Below are 19263 nucleotides of genomic sequence, written 5' to 3' on the forward strand. Positions count from 1 at the left end.
GAAACGATACATCATTTGCTGGTAAGTGAAGAGGGTGCATACGAAATTAAAAGTATAGATACAAAAATTACAAACTACAAATATTGAATATCCACACAATTTACAGATCCTGAAATCCATGGACTTATTATTATGGAACAATCATTACGTTCTGTAATTTATGTACTCATTGTCGCAAAGGGCAACGTTACGACAGGAAAAAGAATTTCGTTTACGGCTCTTTTCTACTTCCTTTCACACCGGCGCTTAGCAGGAAAATTGCGGCACTCCCGTGTGGTTTAATAAAACCTCTGGATTGAGTGTTGCAACGTTTAAGGTAAGATTCAAGCAACGGGTATAAAAATTTGAGAGAGGTTGGAACATTGGAAAATAGAAAAATTGTTAATATTGATCATAATGTAAAGTGTATTGGAAGGACGTGGCCTAGCACCCTACTACAGCTAGCTAGGTTGCTACTGTAGTGCTAGCCAGCTGGCTAGTAATCTTTAGCGACCACCTGGGTTTTTGCTAATGCTAGTTTACTCCGCCTCTAACCATCCTTATCCATATTTTAACGATACAGATTCTAAGTTTACATTTGATTTCCTTTTATAGACAAACACATATCACCGATATAACAGGTTAATAGAATAGTATACTTTATTATACATCTGTAATCCATTATTAAATAATTTTGTAGATAGCTATTTCATAAAAAGATGGCTAGTGGTAGGTACGTGTAATTACTCAGCTTCTTCACCCTCTGTCTGTCTGCTTCAAGACAAAAACCCAACATCGACAACACTGATTTGTAGCTCGTTCTTAAAACGACCTAAAATTGTGTTGATTATCAAGTAGTGCCAAGTCAATGATGACTAGTCCACTGCGCAAACTGATGGTGCATGAACGTACCTTAAAGTGATGAGAGCAGTGCTGAATATCGTCTGAGACCGTGTCATTAACGTCAGTGCTAGTTGGCAAACTTGCTAATTTTGTTGAGAGATTTTACTCTCGTTTTGGAGCTGATATTTTCCATGAAACGCGTCTTCCGTCTCTTTCCAACTCAGGACATGGCGAAGTTCCACGCGCCTGTGATCCAGGACAACCCTTCGGGCTGGGGCCCCTGTGCTGTCCCGGATAAGTTTAAGGACATGCCCTATCAGCCCTTTAGCAAAGGAGACCGTCTGGGCAAGGTTAGTGTTAGGCCCGATCTGGCCGCCGACTTTTAGTCGAGTCCTCATCTGCATGTCATCCTAGGTTGGGTCAAGACTGATGACTCCACTGAAATTGGCAGTAAATGTAGATACACATGTCAGAATTGTAATATCTAACAACTGTCACCCGCAAAATAGTCGTCACTTCCGTTCTCAACGTGAAATGACGGCTCGAGCAGAATAGCTACACGTTTGTGCTGCTTAGATAACGTGGAAAATGTACGGCCACCTTGGAGCTTTTTTCCTTGACTGAAGTGTTTCACTTCAGAAACATGTGACAACATGCATTTTTCCCCACTAGCAATTAGTTGGTAACAGGTTTTCATATATTCACTTTACTTTATTCGTTAGAAAACAAAGGCTGCCCAAAGCAACTATAGTGAAATATATAAGGACTCCTCTGGGGTCTGGGGAGCTTAATAACTTGGTCTCTCTACTTGTGCAGGTCGCTGACTGGACCGGAGCAACTTACCAGGATAAGAGATACACAAGTAAGGAACATGTTGTAAGAGCTCCACCCCGAATTTGTCCTAAGCCGTGTTAGTGGCGTGTTCACAGGCTGAATGACAGGCGTGTTTTGACAGACAAGTACTCGTCTCAGTTCGGGGCGGGAGCCAGTATGCGTACTTCCATGAGGAGGACGAGACCAGCTTCCAGCTGGTGGACACTGCCAAGACGCAGAAGACTGCCTACCAGAGGAACCGCATGCGCTTCGCTCAGGTAGAGGGCACGCCCACACACACACATTCATGTACACACACACGTGCCTGTACACTGTCTCACTGTGTTTCCTGGACTCGTGTGTTCTTTACAGAGGAACCTGCGCAGGGACAAGGACCGCAGGAACCTAACCCAGTTCAACATGCAGACTCTGCCCAAGAGTGCCAAGCAGAAGGAGAGGTGAGCTGCTGCCCCGCCCATCGGGAACACCCCCTAGCAACCTGCTGCCCCGCCCATCAGGAACACCCCCTAGCAAACTGCCAGGGAGTCACCCAACTAACCCATATGTGTGTCCTTCTCTTTCTCCCCCTCTCTCTGTCTCCCCCTCTCTCTCTCCCCCTCTCTCTATACCTCTCTCTCTGTCTCCCCCTCTCTATACCTCTCTCTCCAGGGACCGCATGCGTCTGCAGAAGAAGTTCCAGAAGCAGTTTGGTGTTCGTCAAAAGTGGGACCAGAAATCCCAGGTATGCCACAATGTGACATTGATTATGTTAATTCTGAGATGAAAACGGGCAGTTTTCCACAAGTGAGAATCTAAAGTCCAATCGTGTTGTGCTAGTGAAAACCTGCCAGTGAAGCGTTTTGATGATGTTCCTACTGAATTTCTTCACAAATGCTACCATACAATTTTTTCCTGCCCACTCTCCTCCCCCTCTCCTTCCCCCCTCTTCTTCCTCCCCCCTGCTTCCTCCCCCCCTCCTTCCTCCCCCTCGTCCTTATTCTTCAATGCCCAGTTGAAGCCCCGAGACTCGTCTGTGGAGGTACGGAGCGACTGGGAGGTGAAGGAGGAGATGGACTTCCCCCGCTTGATGAAGATGAGATACATGGAGGTTGAAGATCCCACTGACATGTGAGAACTGCACGCTGTTTCACACACACACACACACACACTTAAACACACAGACACACACACACATACTCAGACGCACAGACACACACGTACGCTGTAAGAAGTACAGTTTGTACTTTGACGGTGTGCTGCCCTGCGAACATTGCTGCGATTGCAGCAGCGTGACGCTAACCAGGCCTTGCTGACAAAGTTGGGACATTGACTTTTGAAAACCTCCCCAAACTCTATTTACATTCAAAGCTGCTACTAATCTGCTTCTAACAGTGCATGTCCACTGGACAGCAGCATCAGCAGCAAATGTTCTTGGACTTAATTCAAAGCAGGCAAGCAAGGTCAGGTTTCAGGGGCTGACGGGCAGGTTGCGGAGGCCGGCTGGGTGGGGAGGTTGACAGCTGCGCTGCTATAGGCTAATGAAGGTTAGCATCAGGGAGGCAGCCTATCGGCAGAGAGATGATCTGTAAAGGTCGTCTGTCGGCCAATCGGTTTGCACTCTGTCCTGTAGCGTGAGCTGGGTTAGTTATCGCTGCTGTGGCGACTCCTCAACTGCCAGAGACAATTGGATCGTTAGATTTGAACTTACGCGCTGTTCATAAGCGGTAAAGCAGAACAGGCGTTACAAGTGATTAAGGTTTTATTTTATTTTTGTAATTGTTTGGTCATGAAATAGTAGAGGGGAATACATACAGTACTGTGCAAAAGTATTAGGCACAAAAAAATTTACAAAGTAAAGCAAACAACCAATACCTTTAAATACCAATGGAAGGAAAATACTACATTTTCTCAACAATGCACTTTTATACTGCCACACCAATACAGAATATTTAGGACAAGGTAAAAAATAATAATATATATATAACGAAAATATCTTAGATACCTTAGACTTTTGCTCAATACTGTATGAATTATTTTGAAGAAAAGACCAGTATTAACCACCGAACAGTGGCAATTTACAGACAAAAGACCTCGCACGCCCACCTCCAGCAGCTCCTGAATGAGTTGATGTGTTGTTAGTGACTGACAGCTGGGTTGAAGGGAAGGTCGAAGCAAGTAGGCGAAGGGTAGTAAAAATCTCAAGCTGCTTTTCACGAGCGGTGAACCAGCTCCTGGAGGGAGTGGAGGGCTGGAGCACGTAGCCTGACCCCCTTCACCCCCTCTCACAGCGAGTGCTGCGGGGCGCTGGAGTACTACGACAAGGCCTTCGACCGCATCACGACTCGCAACGAGAAATCCCTGAGGAGCATCAAGAGGATCTTCCACACGGTGACCACCACCGACGACCCCGTGATCCGCAAGGTAACAGCCACGCCCACACCTCCGGGAATGTGCACCGACGGCGCCTGTTCAACTCATGATCTCTGGGGGTGTTCTTGTGTGTCTGTAGCTGGCTAAGACTCAGGGCAACGTCTTTGCCACCGATGCCATCCTGGCCACCCTGATGTGCTGCACGCGCTCAGTCAACTCCTGGGACATCATCGTCCAGAGGGTGGGCAACAAGCTCTTCTTTGACAAGAGGGACAACTCTGATTTTGGTGAGCCTGTCTGGATGTGTTGGAGCTCCTTCCTGTTTGTCTCCTTCTTGTTTGTCTACTGATGAAATGCCACGTTCTGAGTTTGTCCATCGCTCTCACAGTTCCTTCCTCCTCCGATGTAAACTGAATGTCTGTTTGGCCTTGTTGTGGCTAACTAACTATGTAGCTAGCTACCTTCGTACGAGCTACCTAACAAGCTAGCTAGCTACCTAACTATCTAGCTATCTAGCTACCTAACTATCGAGCTAGCTACCTACCTTACTATCTAGCTACCTCCTAACTATCTACCTACTTAACTAACTTTGGCTGGTTAGTTAACTGGCTGGATAACTAGCTAGCCAGTTACATAACTAGATAGCTGCCTAATGAACTACCTAGCTACCCAACACCCTAGCTAGCTAGCTAACTCCTGTTCCCCCCTGCTGTGTGTCAGATCTGCTGACCGTGAGTGAGACAGCCAACGAGCCCCCTCAGGATGAGGGCAACTCCTTCAACTCCCCCCGCAACCTGGCCATGGAGGCCACCTATATCAACCATAACTTCAGCCAGCAGTGCCTCCGCATGGTAAACCTTCACCTGCATCACCCACACCTGCATCACCCACACCTGCATCACCCACACCTGCATCACCCACACCTGCATCACCCACACCTGCATCACCCACACCTGCATCACCCACACCTGCATCACCCACACCTGCATCAACCACACTTGCATCAACCGCACCTGCATCATTTACATTTATGCATTTAGCAGACGCTTTTATCCAAAGCGACTTCCAAGAGCGAGCTTTACAAAAGAGCATAGGGTAGTGACCGCGAGTGAGACCGTGAGTCACCCACACCTGCATCAACCACACCTGCATCAACCGCACCTGCATCAACCATAACGTCAACCACACCTGCAGCAATGATAACTTCATTGTTTGTTACATTCATAATAGTTTAGATTTATTGCTTACTTTTATCATGTAAATGAGCAGGTCTTGTTATGAGCAGGTCCTGTTATGAGCAGGTCCTGTTATGAGCAGTGTTTTGTATGTCAGTAACGTGGGGTTCTGTCTGCAGGGATCGGAGAGACACAAGTTCCCCAACTCCAACCCGTTTGTGGAAGAGGACATGGACAAGAGTGAGGTGGCTTCTGTGGCCTACAGGTGGGTACTGACCTCTACTGGGGAGACGCAGTACTGCGGCTACCTACACTGAACCAAACGCAGACTGTTGGTGTTTGGCTAGTGTGAACTGGACAATGAAGAGAGAACTATAAATCAGACGCATGATTATCAATGGCGTTTGCAGTGATGTATTTTCTGGGTTACTGTTGAGTGTTTTACATGGTACCCCAGAGTCCTGATGTGTGTGTGTGTCAGGTACCGCCGCTGGAAGCTGGGGGAGGACATTGACCTGATCGTGCGCTGTGAGCACGACGGTGTGATGACCGGGGCCAACGGAGAAGTGTCCTTCATCAACATCAAGACCCTGAACGAGTGGGACTCCAGGGTGAGGAGAGGGAGGAGGGGATGGGGAAGAGGGGGACTCCTGATCTCCTGCTCTGGGTGGAATGACTGATGTGCTGCTCTGGGTGGAATGACTGATGTGCTGCTCTGTCCCCTCAGCACTGTAACGGGGTGGACTGGCGCCAGAAGCTGGACTCCCAGAGGGGGGCGGTCCTGGCCACCGAGCTGAAGAACAACAGCTACAAGCTGGCCCGCTGGACCTGCTGCGCCATGCTGGCCGGGTCAGAGTACCTCAAGCTGGGGTGAGGAGACACACACACAGACCCTGAACCCCCTCTCCTCTCCAGTCCCAGAGCTGACCCTGCCCCCCCTCTCCAGTCCCAGAGCTGACCCTGCCCCCCCTCCCCTCTCCAGTCCCAGAGCTCACCCTGCCCCCCCTCTCCAGTCCCAGAGCTGACCCTGCCCCCTCTCCAGTCCCAGAGCTGACCCTGAACCCCCTCCCTCTCCAGTCCCAGAGCTGACCCTGAACCCCCCCCCCCCCCCCCCCCCCCCCCTCTCCAGTCCCAGAGCTGACCCTGAACCCCCTCCCCTCTCCAGTCCCAGAGCTGACTCTGCCTCCCCTCTCCAGTCCCAGAGCTGACTCTGCCTCCCCTCTCCAGTCCCAGAACTGACTCTGCCCCACCTCCGTCCCCCAGGTACGTTTCCCGCTACCACGTGAAGGACTCAGCCCGCCACGTCATCCTGGGCACCCAGCAGTTCAAGCCCAACGAGTTTGCCAGCCAGATCAACCTGAGCATGGAGAACGCCTGGGGCATCCTGCGCTGTGTCATCGACATCTGCCGCAAGCTGGAGGAGGGCAAGTACCTGATCCTGAAGGACCCCAACAAGGTGAGCCGGCCAGCGTCACTACCCGGAGTTGAAGACTGAAGCTCCAGTCTGTTTTTGCACCCAGATGTCATTCATGTGTGTCTATAGCTAGAGCTGTCAGACCTGATGAATAGAAAAGCTTTTCCTGTTTAGTCAACTCGTGTGTGTGTGTGTGTGTGTGTTCGTCAACAGCAAGTGATCCGGGTGTACAGCCTGCCTGACGGGACGTTCAGCTCAGATGAGGAGGAGGAGGAGGAGGAGGAGGAAGAGGAAGAAGAAGAGGAAGGTGAGATGAAAACAAAAATACAATCATTCCTGGAAGCAAGCACAGGCGATAGTCTCAATGCGTGAGACCGGCTCATTCAAATAGACTTGAACACATGAATATTTTGGGATGCTAATGTGTAATTCTCCTCTCTCTGTTCTAGATATAGAGGAGAATTAAGATGTGGAGAGCATGAACGTGACTAGAGCCCCTTGCAGAGAACGTCTTCTGGCTTTCAAATAAAGATCTGAGGGAATGCGAGTCTTCTGTGTTTTATTTCACATCATCGTTTCATTCCCACTTCTGTTGTAATAGCAGGACTGTCTCTTTGTGCTGCTCTTTTTCTGTTTACAAACATATAAACTTAGAATCACAAAGATAACTGCCAGGTGGGTCCCTGCGTCCCACTGTGAGGGTCCCTGTGTCCCACTGTGAGGTGTGTCGAGTCGGTCTCTTCATCAGGACATCCCTGTCGTGTCCCAGATGAACCGGACGGGCGTATCCCCCATCTGCTGCTGGAAGATGTGGTCAAACCTCTCACTCTGGGCCACGGTGAACATGGTCTTCCAGTCTCCTGTCTCTCCTGCCAGACCAGTACAACGTCATGTGGTTGTGGTAACCCGTTACTTTCGATATTATTTGGAAGTAACAATTTAGGTTCCGTGGTTAGACAGTTGTGGATCTCCCCAGTCTAATCAGATCTCTAATCCTAGACAGCTACCTGCCTGTGGTTTTTCTCTCTAACCACACTTAATTGAGTCAATTCATCTGTAGTTACCTGATCAAACAGCTAATTACTAGAATCAGGTGTGAGCTCAGATTAGTGTTGGAGCACCAAGAGTTGAAGAACCCTTATCTAAGATGGCTGACCTTTCCGCATGAAGTCTCCCTTCATGATCTCTGTTGGCAGGAACTTGTAGTTGGCTTTGGGGTCCTGTTTCATGTTCTTGAACGTAGCCTTCTCCACTACCTGCTCCACTGCGCCCTCGTCAAGATTCTTCCCCAGGAAGCGGCATATCTTCGTCACCGCAGTCTTCAGGTCCTGAAGCAGGAACACAAGATTTTTACAGAGACCACATCCATCCTTCAACACTGCTCTCGCCCTCTCCTGACCTACCCCTGACTGTTCAGGGGTAGGTCTTGCAGCGTTATTTGGGATGAGACAGAACATTTCTCCATCTTACCAAGATCATGTCCTCGTAAGACAGGAAGAGGATGTTGTACTGGTCTCTCTTGGAATGCCATTCTCTGATGTGGTCAAACCAGGACTCGGCACCAACTGAAGGTAAATAAATTGACAAGTGTTGTTGGTCAAACCAGCCACTGTCAGATGATAGAAATATAGTGTGCCAACTGTCAACCAATGCCTGGCACCTGTAACAATGATCTTGGATAGTCAGACTGGACAGATGTTTCCCTGATGTCCACATACCAGCCTGGTTACTGGGGTGTGGAAACAGGGCCCCCTGCCAGATTGTGCTTCACAAGGGCTTCAATCCTCACCGTTCCCTGCCAGAAACTGCTCCATAAAGTCCTGAAAGGATGAGGGCGTCTCCAGCTGGGCCCAGACACAGCAGAAGTGGTAGTATGACACCAGGGTGTCTTTGGGGTTCCTCATCACATAGATGATCTAGCGGAGGGCCAAAGGAACAGGGTTAGTGCCTGGGTCAGGGGTGGAAGTTTCATTATAGATTTTACACTTTTGAAAGAGGTTTTAAATCCAGATTTCTTATCACCCAAAGCAGTTTTGTGTATTGTGAAATACCACCAGCTGCGTGGCACACCTGATTTGTCACACTCGATTCAGGAATCCCCCACTCGATTCAGGAATCGCACACTCGATTCAGGGAATTCCCACACTCGATTCAGGGAATTCCCACACTTGATTCAGGATTCCCACACTCAATTCGGGAATCACACACTCGATTCGTACATGGAGCTTCAGCTTACCTTAGCCTTCCTGTCCTTCAGTCCGGGGGGCATGAGTGCAGGGGTGAGGTGCGAGGCGAACAGCCTGGGGGAGGGTCTCAGGGCGTAGTCCGAGCGGCCCTCACGGTACTCCAGCCACGGCATCCTCTCCAGGGTGTTGGGCTCCTCCACCTGCTCCTCCACCTGCTCCTCCACCTGCTCCTCCACCTGCTCCTCCACCTGCTCCTCCACCTGCTCCTCCAGGTCGTACAGACACGTTATGATCCGCTGGGTCCATATCGTCCCTGTATAGTAAAGAGGGAGGCAAGTTCTGCAGGTTCTGCCTCTGTGATAGAAGTCATAAACACTCAAACACAGTGGGATGTTTCCATGTGCATCCACTCATAAACACAGGAGGTGGTGTGACTCACCTGACTTGGGGTAAGTGACCAGGAAGACGTCACTGTCTCGAATCTCGAAACTCTGGAGAGAATCGATGTACTCTGCGGTGGTGACGCCCACAGCAAAGTTATAGTTCCTGTACCGACACAGGTAGCTGGAGAGCTGTTCCATTCCAGGTGAAGTTTAGACGGGTCTTCTCAGCCTGCAGGTGACTACAGGAAGAGTTAAGGAGAGGACGGGAACCAGCTCATACGCAGTGAGGACTTTGGACTGGTGATGTCACGGCTGTCTCTTCTTCTTGATGCCCTGGCTGACTGGACTGTTCTAGCTGAGCTGCTGCCACCTTGAGGCCGGGCTTTACATGAGCAGTTACTGTGTCTTACTGCCTGCATGTTTACAGGCTGGCCTGTATGTGTACAGGCTGGCCCTCCTGATACATTATGGACACACACTCAGATCCACACATGTGTGTGTGTGTATACAACACAACTGTTTAAAGCACGCATACCAAATTGTGAGTCCGGTTTACTTTCAAAAAAAAAATATCCACCCAGTGGACAAAACAGGGTGCGTTATTGGGCTGGGGGTGTATGAAATAGACCCTGATGGACATGTCAGCGTTCGCTAAGATGTGTATTTGCATATCTGGAACGCTAATGGAAGTGTCATCATCCTTATCAATCTGCATCCCCATCTGGTTCCCACCTAATAGTCCCACCTGACCCTAAAATAACATGAATAAAAGTTCTGTGGTTAAGAGTCACAGGACTGTGATGAATGTTACAGACCAAAACATAGAAGGTTGTTTGTCTTTAATGTAGGAGTGTGGCAATATTAGTATACATGATAGTATACATGAAATACCTTAACAGAGCAACCCCTTGTTAATATCATGACAGTATGAGAAAATCGTACGTTTAGTGAAATAAAAGTTTAAAAAAAGTTCAAGTTAAAGTAATAGACAATTACAGTAATTGTTCAAATAAACAAAGAATTAAAATAAAATAAGACAAACACAGTAGATTATTCATTTGATGTGCAAAAGCAAGGTTTGGGTTCATTTGAATGACAGTCTTGAATTTAGTGTTGAAATAGAAAACATGAGATGAGAAAAATCATCTCCATTGGTCAGGCCAATGCTAGGACTTTGAAAAAGAGGGAAAGAGATTGAATTTCTGCCAGAACGTCTTCTTCCCTTTGGTCATCTCCTCCAGGGGGTAAAAGGGCATCTCTAGCAGGTTCTGGCTGTCCTGGGACGTGAGCAGACCTCTCTGCAGAGAATCGTGGATCTTCTGCCATGACTCCAGTTCAGAGCTCCAGAGCCGTGCTCGTGCCCGGATGAGCTGGGAAACCTCACTCTTGCTGCCGTTGGCCAGGCCGACGCTGTCCTTGCAGATGAAGAACACGTCCAGGCCAATGAATAGGGCGTTGAGAGCGATGAACCCTCCCCGAGCTGCCTTGGAGAGGGCGAGGGGCGTCCCTTTAGCGGCCTGTCCCAGGTCAGCAATCGCATCCTCACTCCTCAGAAGTTTCATACCCGAGGCACAATCAATCAGGGAGTCGATTCCTTTCCCAATGGCATAACCTTTCCCCAAGATCTTCCCTGCTCCCGCGGTCGCATCCACCTCACTCACCACGGGAACCATATTTTTGGCCACATCTTCCAGGCACCCCTGGAGGTTCTGCACGTCCTCCATAAAACTCTGGAACAACTCGTTGGCTTTCTTCTGTTGAGTGGCGTTGACGGCGGTCTCTGTGACTGTGGTGACCACGCTGTTGACCCCACTGGTGACCCCCATGCCCACACCAGCCATGGTGAGAGCCAGGGAGACCCCTGCTGTGACGAGGATCAGAGCCAGGCCCACGATGGACAGGACCCCTCCAACCGCCCCCACGGAGCTGCCTGCCACAGTGGAGATCTGGGCCCCACGCTTCATGTTGTCTAGCTGGACAGCGCTCCCCTCCAGGTCTGTCAGAAACTGCAACATTCTGGGCTTGCTCTGGATGAAGAGTTCCATGAAGTTTTCAGCTTCCTCCTGGAACAAGAAAACCAGTCTGAAGTCCGGGTTGGTCCTGAGAGAGTCAGAAAGCCAATGTGAGTCCAGATGTTGAGGTGAGCGATGTTAAATAGAAGTGGGAATTCAGCTTACCTGACATCACTGAGGTATTTGAGATGGACGAGCATATTCAACACGGACGTGTCATCCAAAGCTCCAAGGTCGACATTTTCCTCCTTCTTCTTTCTCCAAAACATCCATTGACTGATGAGGAAAACAAAGCAGAAACCTTCTGAAGTCTGAATAAAACCGAGTAGGCAGCAGAAGCTACAACATACAGTAAAACAATAAAACAGGCTACCAAGGATTCATAAGATGTCAACGACAGGTGTTACCTTGGTTCACTCTCCGTCTGTGAAGCTGTCATCAATCTGCAGCGGGAAAAGAAAGTTCAGATCATGTAATAGTATAAGAATAATAAGACTTAATGTAACCCTGCATCCTGATCCAGCAAGCTGGGGCCACAGTGACAGGCTACACTGGGGGCTCTTACATGCTCTCCAGCTTGTCACAGAGTTGCTGGGTGCTGCGTATGTATGAGTCCAGCTGGATAGCCAACACCTGCACGTTGAAGAGGCTGGGCAGAAAGAAGTCCCGTGCGTTCCTCCTGAACCGGACCAGCAGAGGACAGGCTTCCTGTGAGGCAGTGATGACATCACGGACACCGGCAGGGCTCACTTCCTGGTCACCAAACTGTTGACACTCGTCATCGAACACAGACACAGAAGTGACCGCCAGCCTCTCCACAGCATCCAGGAAGTGGTCCAGTTCCTCCAGCCCGGCCAGGGTGTCCTTCAACACCTCCCCCAGCTCCTTCTCCAGCTCCTCCCTTCGCTTTTCTGCTGTCACCTGGGTCAGGCCACTCTTCAGGTACTCTCCCAGCGCCTTCCACTTGTTCGGAGACTCTCTGACGTGCTTGAAGGTCAGGTCGATTCTGTCAGTCCTTTCCTTGATGTCGGTCATCATCTGCAGCTCTGTCTCCCTGTGAAGGCTCCATTTTGAGTGCCTGTCGCAGAAGTCCCTCAGAGTGGCTATGTGGCTCAGAGTGTCTGACCTGTACTGGCACAGGACCTCAGTAAGCTCCTCTCTGAAATGCAAGACTTCGGTTAGAATAGCTACAGTAAATATGACATCATGTTTATATTGGTGTTTGTTTTATGATAGATGACAGTTAGATTCCATGATATGTGTTGAAAATGCTTGGCAATATTGTTTAACCAGGTGAGTATTTATGCCAAAAAAGAACTTTGCATTTGAGTTTAGGGAGGCACGATCTAGTTGAATAAACAAGCCAGGGTTATTCATACAGAACAGCCAGCATGACGTACACTGATTACAGACAACGCTATTGTCAAACAAATAAGAAACGTAATGAACATTAAGTATTCATTATTACTTTGGTCTCACCTGATCATGATAAACTTCCGCGTTCGTTGGAGGCTGGTCCGTTTGTGGCTAAAGCGTCTGTCATGAGTTTCCAATAAAGAACTGTAATGTAAATGTAAACAATTAGCCTAGGTTTTGAGCATGTTTGTCAGTTCGTAACCAGGATTCGTTACCAGGATTTGTCTAATGCAATCGCTTTCTGAGAAAGTTTCTGAGATTTAGCTTTCAGCCAACCTCATAAAAGCCTGTAAGAAAAAAGTTTCGTTTTCCTGACTTCACCAAGTGACCACACCTCTGGAGGCCTTCGGTGTCGTTTCTGCTGATAATGAACAATGTTATCAACAGGCGTTACATCCAGTGGCGTTAATGTGAATATCATAATCACACCAATGGAAAAGCTTCCTGTTTGGGTCGATGTTCCGGTGCAGACCCATGATGCAAGACAAGCAGCGTTCAAGAGAACTAGTATTGCCTCCAATGTTTAACGGTGAAGCGTCTGTGCACAATCAGAATCAGAATCAGAAGGGACTTTATTCGCCATGAATGTTTGCACAAACGAGGAATTTACTTTGGCAGGGAGGTGCATACATTAAACATATAGGAATATTGGAACTTAAATATGTGGACTAACTATACAAATGGAGCAAAGTCTAGCTAATACTAAGGGGGGTCTAGCTAATACTAAGAGGAATAAAGAATAATATAAAATAAAATATAAACTATAAGTAGCCCTAATTAACAATCTAACCTAAAAATACAGATAGTGCAAACGATACAATAGTGCAAATTGCAATGTGCAGGGTGTCATTGTGCAGATTGTGATTTAAAGTCAGTGTGAGTCCTTGGCTTTGTTGAAAAGGCCAACAAGGATTATATCCAGTCGAAATAAACCGTCTAAAGGGGAAAATCATGTTTAAATAAGGCAATATGGAACACCAAGGTCGTCGGTTTATTTTGCAATGTTGGTGGCACAGCTTTTAACATCTAGATAACAGTGGATACCTCTGTTAAATATATTTTTCTAGATACAGTGTGTGTGTGTGTGTGGGGGGGGGGGGGTACACATTTTTACTTTTCAAAACGTGTTTTCAAACAGTTCATGTACAATTGAATGTACTCCCCTGTTTAACACTGATAACAGACCACGGCCTGGAGTGGGTTGCACCAACTAGTCTTTGCTAAGACTGTCTTAAGTCCTAAGTCAGTCTTAGTTAAGAACGGTCTTAGGCCCATATCTAACGCCTGTTGCACCAACTGAATTTACGACCAGTCTTAACTAAGACTGGTGGTAACATGCGCGTTCATGAAAGTGCCCGTGGAATTCTAGAATGGAACGTGCGTTGCCATGATACCCATACATTTCTACCATGATGATACCAGGGATGCCAGACGCCTGGCAGAAACGCTGCTTGACAGCGATTGCCTCGGCCTCGTTAGGCAAGTTGACATAATGCGGTAGGCGGCGACTCAGTGCCAGCGAAACCCTACGAATAACTCTACGAGCTGTAGATTTATACACGCCGATCATGTCCCCCACAGTGTTTTGAAATGCACCGTTTGCATAAAACCTCAGTGCAATTAAAAGCTGTAACGTTGGCGTCAGGGCAGCATTTCGGTCTGCCTGAAAGCGCAAATCGTCGGACAGTTCGTCCACTAGAGAAAAAATCTCAACCCTACTGAAACGAAACCTCTGAAATAACTCCTCATCATTGTACATATCCAGCGGGTTAGTTCTGTCTCGCACTACTCTCTCACGTCTTAAAGCGCGTTCATTATGCAATCTATAAATTAGACGCGCCATTGTTATAGGCTACTTGTTGTTTTAGCTGCACTCAAGGTTTTGTGAAAGTTAGCCTACTATAGAAACCAACACAGAAAACGTTCTGTTTTAACATAAGACTCCTCTCCACAGGGTGTAACATTTAGGACTAGACTTAGGGAAAAAGCAGCTTAAGTCAGCGTGGTGCAACAGGCGCAACATCATTTTAGACATAGAACGTTGAGTTTCGCCAGTCTTAGCTTAAGACTGGTCCTAAATCCTGTTGGTGCAACCCACTCCTGGACTCTAAACAGACCGGGTGTAAAGAGCGCCATCTGCTGTTTGATGACGTTTGCTGTATTATGACGTAATTCATCAATTAAACTATAAAAGGCCGTTCTGATTACTGCTCGCATTTATTATTGAACATTTTCTTGGACAAGGATTTGGATCTCTACGACGCTTTCACCTTGCCGAATTCGTATTGGAACACAGAAATATTATAATGTAAGTAAATATTCAGATTGTTTTGCACCTTACAACTTTAAGTTGTAAGATACGGACACTTTTTCAAGTTGTAAGGAAGGTACGGACACTTTTTCAAGTTGTAAGGTTGACATTTTCAGGACGATGTTATCGGGTAGATGTGAAGGTAGATAAAACAGTAATCTGAAAAGGTTGTTGTAGCCTATTCTGTGTTTTTTGGAAAAGTAAATAGAGCCATCTTCAAATTTTGCCGTCTGCTGTTTGATGACGTTTGCTGTATTATGACGTAATTTATCAAATAAACTATAAAAAGCCGTTGTGTTCACTGTGCTCAGTTTTAAGTAAAAAAGTTATCGGACAAAGGATAAGATCTCTGCGACGCGTTCACCTTGACAAATTAGTAGTGGAACACAGAAATATTATATATGTAAGTAAATGTTCAGATTGTTTTGCACCTTGAAGTTGTAAGGTAGATAACGGAGACTTTTTCAAGTTGTAAGGTTTACATTTTCAAGACGATGTTCTCAGGTAGATAATACATTATTAATCTGAAAAAGATATTGTAGCCTATTCTGTGTTCTTTGGAAAAGTCAATAGAGCCATCTTCAAATTTTGCCATCTGCTGTTTGATGACGTTTGCTGTATTATGACGTAATTCATCAACTAAAGGCCGTTCTAATCACTGTGCTCAGTTTTACGTAAACATTTTATTGGACAAGGATTTAGATCATTGCAACGCCTTAACCTTGACAAATTCGTATTGAAACACAGAAATATTATAATGTAATGTGGTCCCATTGTTTTGCACCTTAAGTTGTAAGGTTTACATTTCCAAGACAAATGATTTTCATGTAGATATGTAAGTAGAAATTAGATTATTCTGAAAAAGTAATTAATTTCTCTGTGTTCTTTGGAAAAGTCTGTCTTTTCAGGGGTCAGGTGTGAAAGCCTCTCTCTCAAACCAGACTGCACAGCAAGTGTGACCTGAGGCAGTCTTTGAGGAAGAGACATGGAGAAAAATAATACAGACTCATCTCAGCCCGAGGTGAACGAGGGAAGAGAGGGGAGTCTGTCTGGAAACAAGGGCACCTTCATCAGGGTGTTGACCGTGAGGCCTCTAAGTTTGGAGGACATGGACCTGGTCGAGCCCTCGGATCTGCCCCCTCCTACAGTACCCACCACTGGGTCAAAAGACCAGCTGGAAGCCCTGGAGGTTGCGTCCACTTCCCAGGGCGTCAGTGGAGTGGAGAGAATGCCCCCCGGCACAGCCAGCAGACACATTGGAACTCCCTCTCCGGATATGCAAGTGGAGGCCAAGGCCAGTCTGGGCTCTGTGGCAGCTGAGGTGATCGAGGCGGTCATCAGCAACGTCCTGGCAGCCAGGGCCGCCCTCCAAGAAGAAGCTCAAGGGCCTGTTACCTGTTCCTCTGTGAGCTACTTCCTCTCTGCTGTCTGTGCCGACGTGCAGACTCTTCCGCTGCTGAGGAGGTCAGGAAGCAGCAGTCGATCATGTGGAAGGTCCCTCGGAGAGCTCCTGACCACCATGTCAAGGACCAACGTTGTCCAGGCTGTGGAGCTGAAGCTGGAGGAGCAGTTTGGGCCGTGTAGGAAGGAGGGCTCGTCCACATCTTCATCCAGCCAATCACTGACTGAGGATTTGATCATGCTCCCTTATCTGGGGAACGGTCGCTATGGACATTCCATGGCCAGTGACCTGGTCGATGGGATCATTGAGTCTATGAAAAGTGCTGTTGAGTTGCTGGAAAACCAGTCTTCAACATCCAGAGCAGGGAACAGCTCCTCCCTCACAGGATGGGACGCATTGGATGTTTCCTCTGCAGCCAAGAAGATGGTCTGCAAGGCAGCGGCCAAACTTAGCCCCCTGGTGAGCTCCTCCAGGATGGGAGATGTGACGGCGGACGAGAGCGTCTCTTTGATGAACGAGACGTCTCTGGAAAGTTTGCCCCCGTCTCTCATCAGGCTTCTGTTGATCCGGTCTGTCGACACGGTGTCAGCAGCCTGCAGAGCCATAAGCAGTGAGTTCTGCTTTCGGGAGAGTGTGAAGAATGAAGGCTTGACCAAACTCCAGGAGCTGGCCAACGAACAGATGTTGGCCTGTCTAAACAAGGGCGTAGAGGAAGTGGAGATCGATGAGCTCATCGAAGGCATCTCAGCCATTTCGGATCATTCACTGATCCTAAGGCGCCCGGAGTTGTCCTTCTCCCACATCTACCGCTCCTTGTTCGTTGACACCCTTCTGCCAGGGTGTGGACACAGAACCACCGAGGTCCTGGAGACCTTGATTTTTTTATGTCCTCAGGGCCCACCCACAGCTGGAGAGAACCTGGCCCATAATAACATGCGAGTGGGAGAGATCATTAAAGAGTATGTGATCAAAGGAAGAGATGTGTTCCAGCAGGTCTTGAGGAGAGCAACTCAGAAGTTCTCCCGCCAGCCGGCGACCACCCGTGACTCACCTCATGCGGCCAATCCGGAGAGCTCAGGGCGTCCATCTCTGCTGGTCTCCTCTGACAACTGTGAGAACCTCCTTGGTGTGATCCTGGATGATCTCCATGAGGTAGTTGAGCAGCACAAGGCATCAGCTAAGACGAGATCTGGTGGCAGGAAGTTCTGGGAGCAGGTCCACTCCTCCAGCCAGCTGCTTTATGACAGCACGCTGAGGACCCTGCAGAAAGCTGCACACAAGCTAGCGGCTTTCGAAGAGCGGACATTTGAGATCATCCCCCCGATGCCCTCCAGACAGGAGCCCATCCACAGCTGTGCAGAGAGCTCGGTTCAGGGTCAGCTGCAGAAGAGCCTGGAAGTAAACCTTCCCTCGACCTCCAGCCTCGCCTGCCAGGAGACCCAGGACCGCACGGTCAGGATCCTGACGGAGAGAGTGATGGACGACACTCTGTGTGAGTCTGCTGCTGCAGCTCCGTGTCCTGGGGCAGATCTCAGTGAGCTCAGCCCTGCAGCGGTCATCATCGATGCTGGGACAGCGTCGACCTCTGCAGGAGAGACCAGAAAGCCTAAGAAGGGCTTGGAGAAGTGGTGGAGCAAGAAAGCCAAGCTCTTCAAGAACAAGGTGGGTTATTTATGTAACAGATCTTACAGAGCAGAGCTTATAGTATATCGTATGAGTACAGAATGAATGACCATGGGTTGGTTATTCATGTAATGGAGCAAGTATAGAATGAAGAGGCAGTGTTGGGACTGAGTGGCTGTTGTTGTTCTAAATCCTGATGCTTTGGTGGACTGAGAGGTGTTGTCATATAGTTTCCATTGATTCCAGCATGTTCTGTGTTTTCTGCAGGTTCTGAAGAGAAAGACGGAGCCCAAGAAGCCCTCAGCCCTGGAGGAGCTTCCCCCCAGCTCTCACGTCACACCTGGTGAGCGACCACCACTGCTTGTCATCCTTAATGAATCACTAAGTGATCCTGTAGATTGGGCTGATGACTCTGACAAAGCCTAACTTCAAATTCAGCAATTAAAAATGTTGTCTTGTCACAGGGGCTAAGTGTGGTTCGCCTCCCAATCTGGAGCAGTCGAAGGACCACAAGACCAACCAGGAGCCCCTTAGACATCCTTTACACGTACGGATGTTCCGTGCGCTTCAGTCCATCGTCAAGACGTTCAAGGTGTCTTGAGGCCAGAAGGACGGCCTACTGATACGTTTAAGTATCCAGCAACGTAAAGGGCTGGCTGGCACTGTCTCTCTATCACATACACACACACCTCTCTTTCTCTCTCTCTCTCTCTCTCTCTCTCTCTCTCTCTCTCTCTCTCTCTCTCTCTCTCTCTCTCTCTCTCTCTCTCTCTCTCTCTCACAGTCACCCATCCCGGCACCCACAGCACTCTACATTATGCCTCTCATTCACCCACTCATACACACCCACAGTGGGGAGCTGCCATGCAAGGCTAGCCTGTTCATGGGGAGCAGCTTGGGGTCCAGTGTCTGGCTCCAGGACACTTGGACACAGGGCCTGGAGGATCTCCAGGAGGCTGATGTGGGATGTTTGTTCTGGTTTCCTGCCTCTCGGTTCTTCTACCCTGCAGGTCTCCTGGTCCAATTTCTCCCGGACAACAGAAGGACCGTTGCCAAGGAGCCAGATATGTACTTTGAGCAGTACGGACGAGGACTAGGTCTTTCTCACCTGGCTGGAACTCGCTGGGCTGAGTGGATATCTGGAGAAGACCATCAGAGAGACTCCCTACCATCTGGAACACTCTACTGTATTTGACCATTGTCAATAAACTAGTTATATTACAGTTGGAGTGTAACGGTCCTGTTTTTTTTCCTAACAAAGCTATAGCACAGGGAGGTGTGCGTTGACAAAGGTTCTAAGATTCTGATATACTTATGTGTGTTGTGTTGTGGTTGG

General features: G+C 48.3%; 4 protein-coding genes across 8 annotated transcripts; 2 read left to right on the top strand and 2 right to left on the bottom strand.

Annotated features, from left to right (window-relative positions):
* Nucleotides 1–220: 220 nt before the first annotated feature.
* eif3d (eukaryotic translation initiation factor 3, subunit D) lies at nt 221–7136 on the top strand. Its single transcript, XM_047038446.1, is given in 17 exon segments — nt 221–316; nt 1047–1172; nt 1639–1684; nt 1778–1795; nt 1798–1913; nt 2008–2093; nt 2305–2377; nt 2648–2763; nt 3924–4056; nt 4145–4292; nt 4726–4856; nt 5360–5445; nt 5662–5791; nt 5908–6050; nt 6444–6636; nt 6808–6901; nt 7044–7136. Coding segments are annotated over 16 exon segments (1653 nt in total). The 5' UTR covers nt 221–316; nt 1047–1049; the 3' UTR covers nt 7061–7136.
* On the bottom strand, nt 7129–9896 carry sult3st1 (sulfotransferase family 3, cytosolic sulfotransferase 1). Its single transcript, XM_047038506.1, has 6 exons — nt 9220–9896; nt 8831–9093; nt 8384–8510; nt 8065–8159; nt 7751–7922; nt 7129–7463 (listed from the first exon to the last, which is right to left on the bottom strand). Exons 1-6 carry the CDS (start codon nt 9359–9361, stop codon nt 7339–7341), a joined length of 924 nt encoding a protein of 307 aa, XP_046894462.1. The 5' UTR covers nt 9362–9896; the 3' UTR covers nt 7129–7338.
* An 89-nt stretch (nt 9897–9985) lies between these two features.
* Nucleotides 9986–13086, bottom strand: apol (apolipoprotein L). Of its 3 annotated transcripts, none has more exons than XM_047038438.1 (6): nt 12926–13086; nt 12655–12735; nt 11741–12334; nt 11583–11618; nt 11341–11451; nt 9986–11263 (listed from the first exon to the last, which is right to left on the bottom strand). In XM_047038438.1, the coding sequence occupies exons 2-6, from the start codon at nt 12660–12662 to the stop codon at nt 10330–10332; spliced, it is 1683 nt and encodes a 560-aa protein (XP_046894394.1). In that variant the 5' UTR covers nt 12663–12735; nt 12926–13086; the 3' UTR covers nt 9986–10329. The 3 variants fall into 3 exon arrangements, with proteins under 3 accessions (XP_046894394.1, XP_046894392.1, XP_046894393.1); XM_047038436.1 differs by having other exon boundaries at nt 12868–13086; XM_047038437.1 differs by having other exon boundaries at nt 12655–13086.
* LOC124479600 lies at nt 12029–19100 on the top strand. Of its 3 annotated transcripts, XM_047038410.1 has the most exons (5): nt 12040–12117; nt 14836–14899; nt 15798–17966; nt 18195–18270; nt 18392–19100. In XM_047038410.1, the coding sequence occupies exons 3-5, from the start codon at nt 15888–15890 to the stop codon at nt 18526–18528; spliced, it is 2292 nt and encodes a 763-aa protein (XP_046894366.1). In that variant the 5' UTR covers nt 12040–12117; nt 14836–14899; nt 15798–15887; the 3' UTR covers nt 18529–19100. The 3 variants fall into 3 exon arrangements, with proteins under 3 accessions (XP_046894365.1, XP_046894366.1, XP_046894367.1); XM_047038409.1 differs by lacking the exon at nt 14836–14899 and having other exon boundaries at nt 12029–12117; XM_047038411.1 differs by lacking the exons at nt 12040–12117; nt 14836–14899 and adding an exon at nt 15415–15661.
* Nucleotides 19101–19263: the final 163 nt, after the last annotated feature.

Source organism: Hypomesus transpacificus, chromosome 17, assembly GCF_021917145.1.
Source record: "Hypomesus transpacificus isolate Combined female chromosome 17, fHypTra1, whole genome shotgun sequence".
Lineage (NCBI taxonomy): Eukaryota > Metazoa > Chordata > Actinopteri > Osmeriformes > Osmeridae > Hypomesus > Hypomesus transpacificus.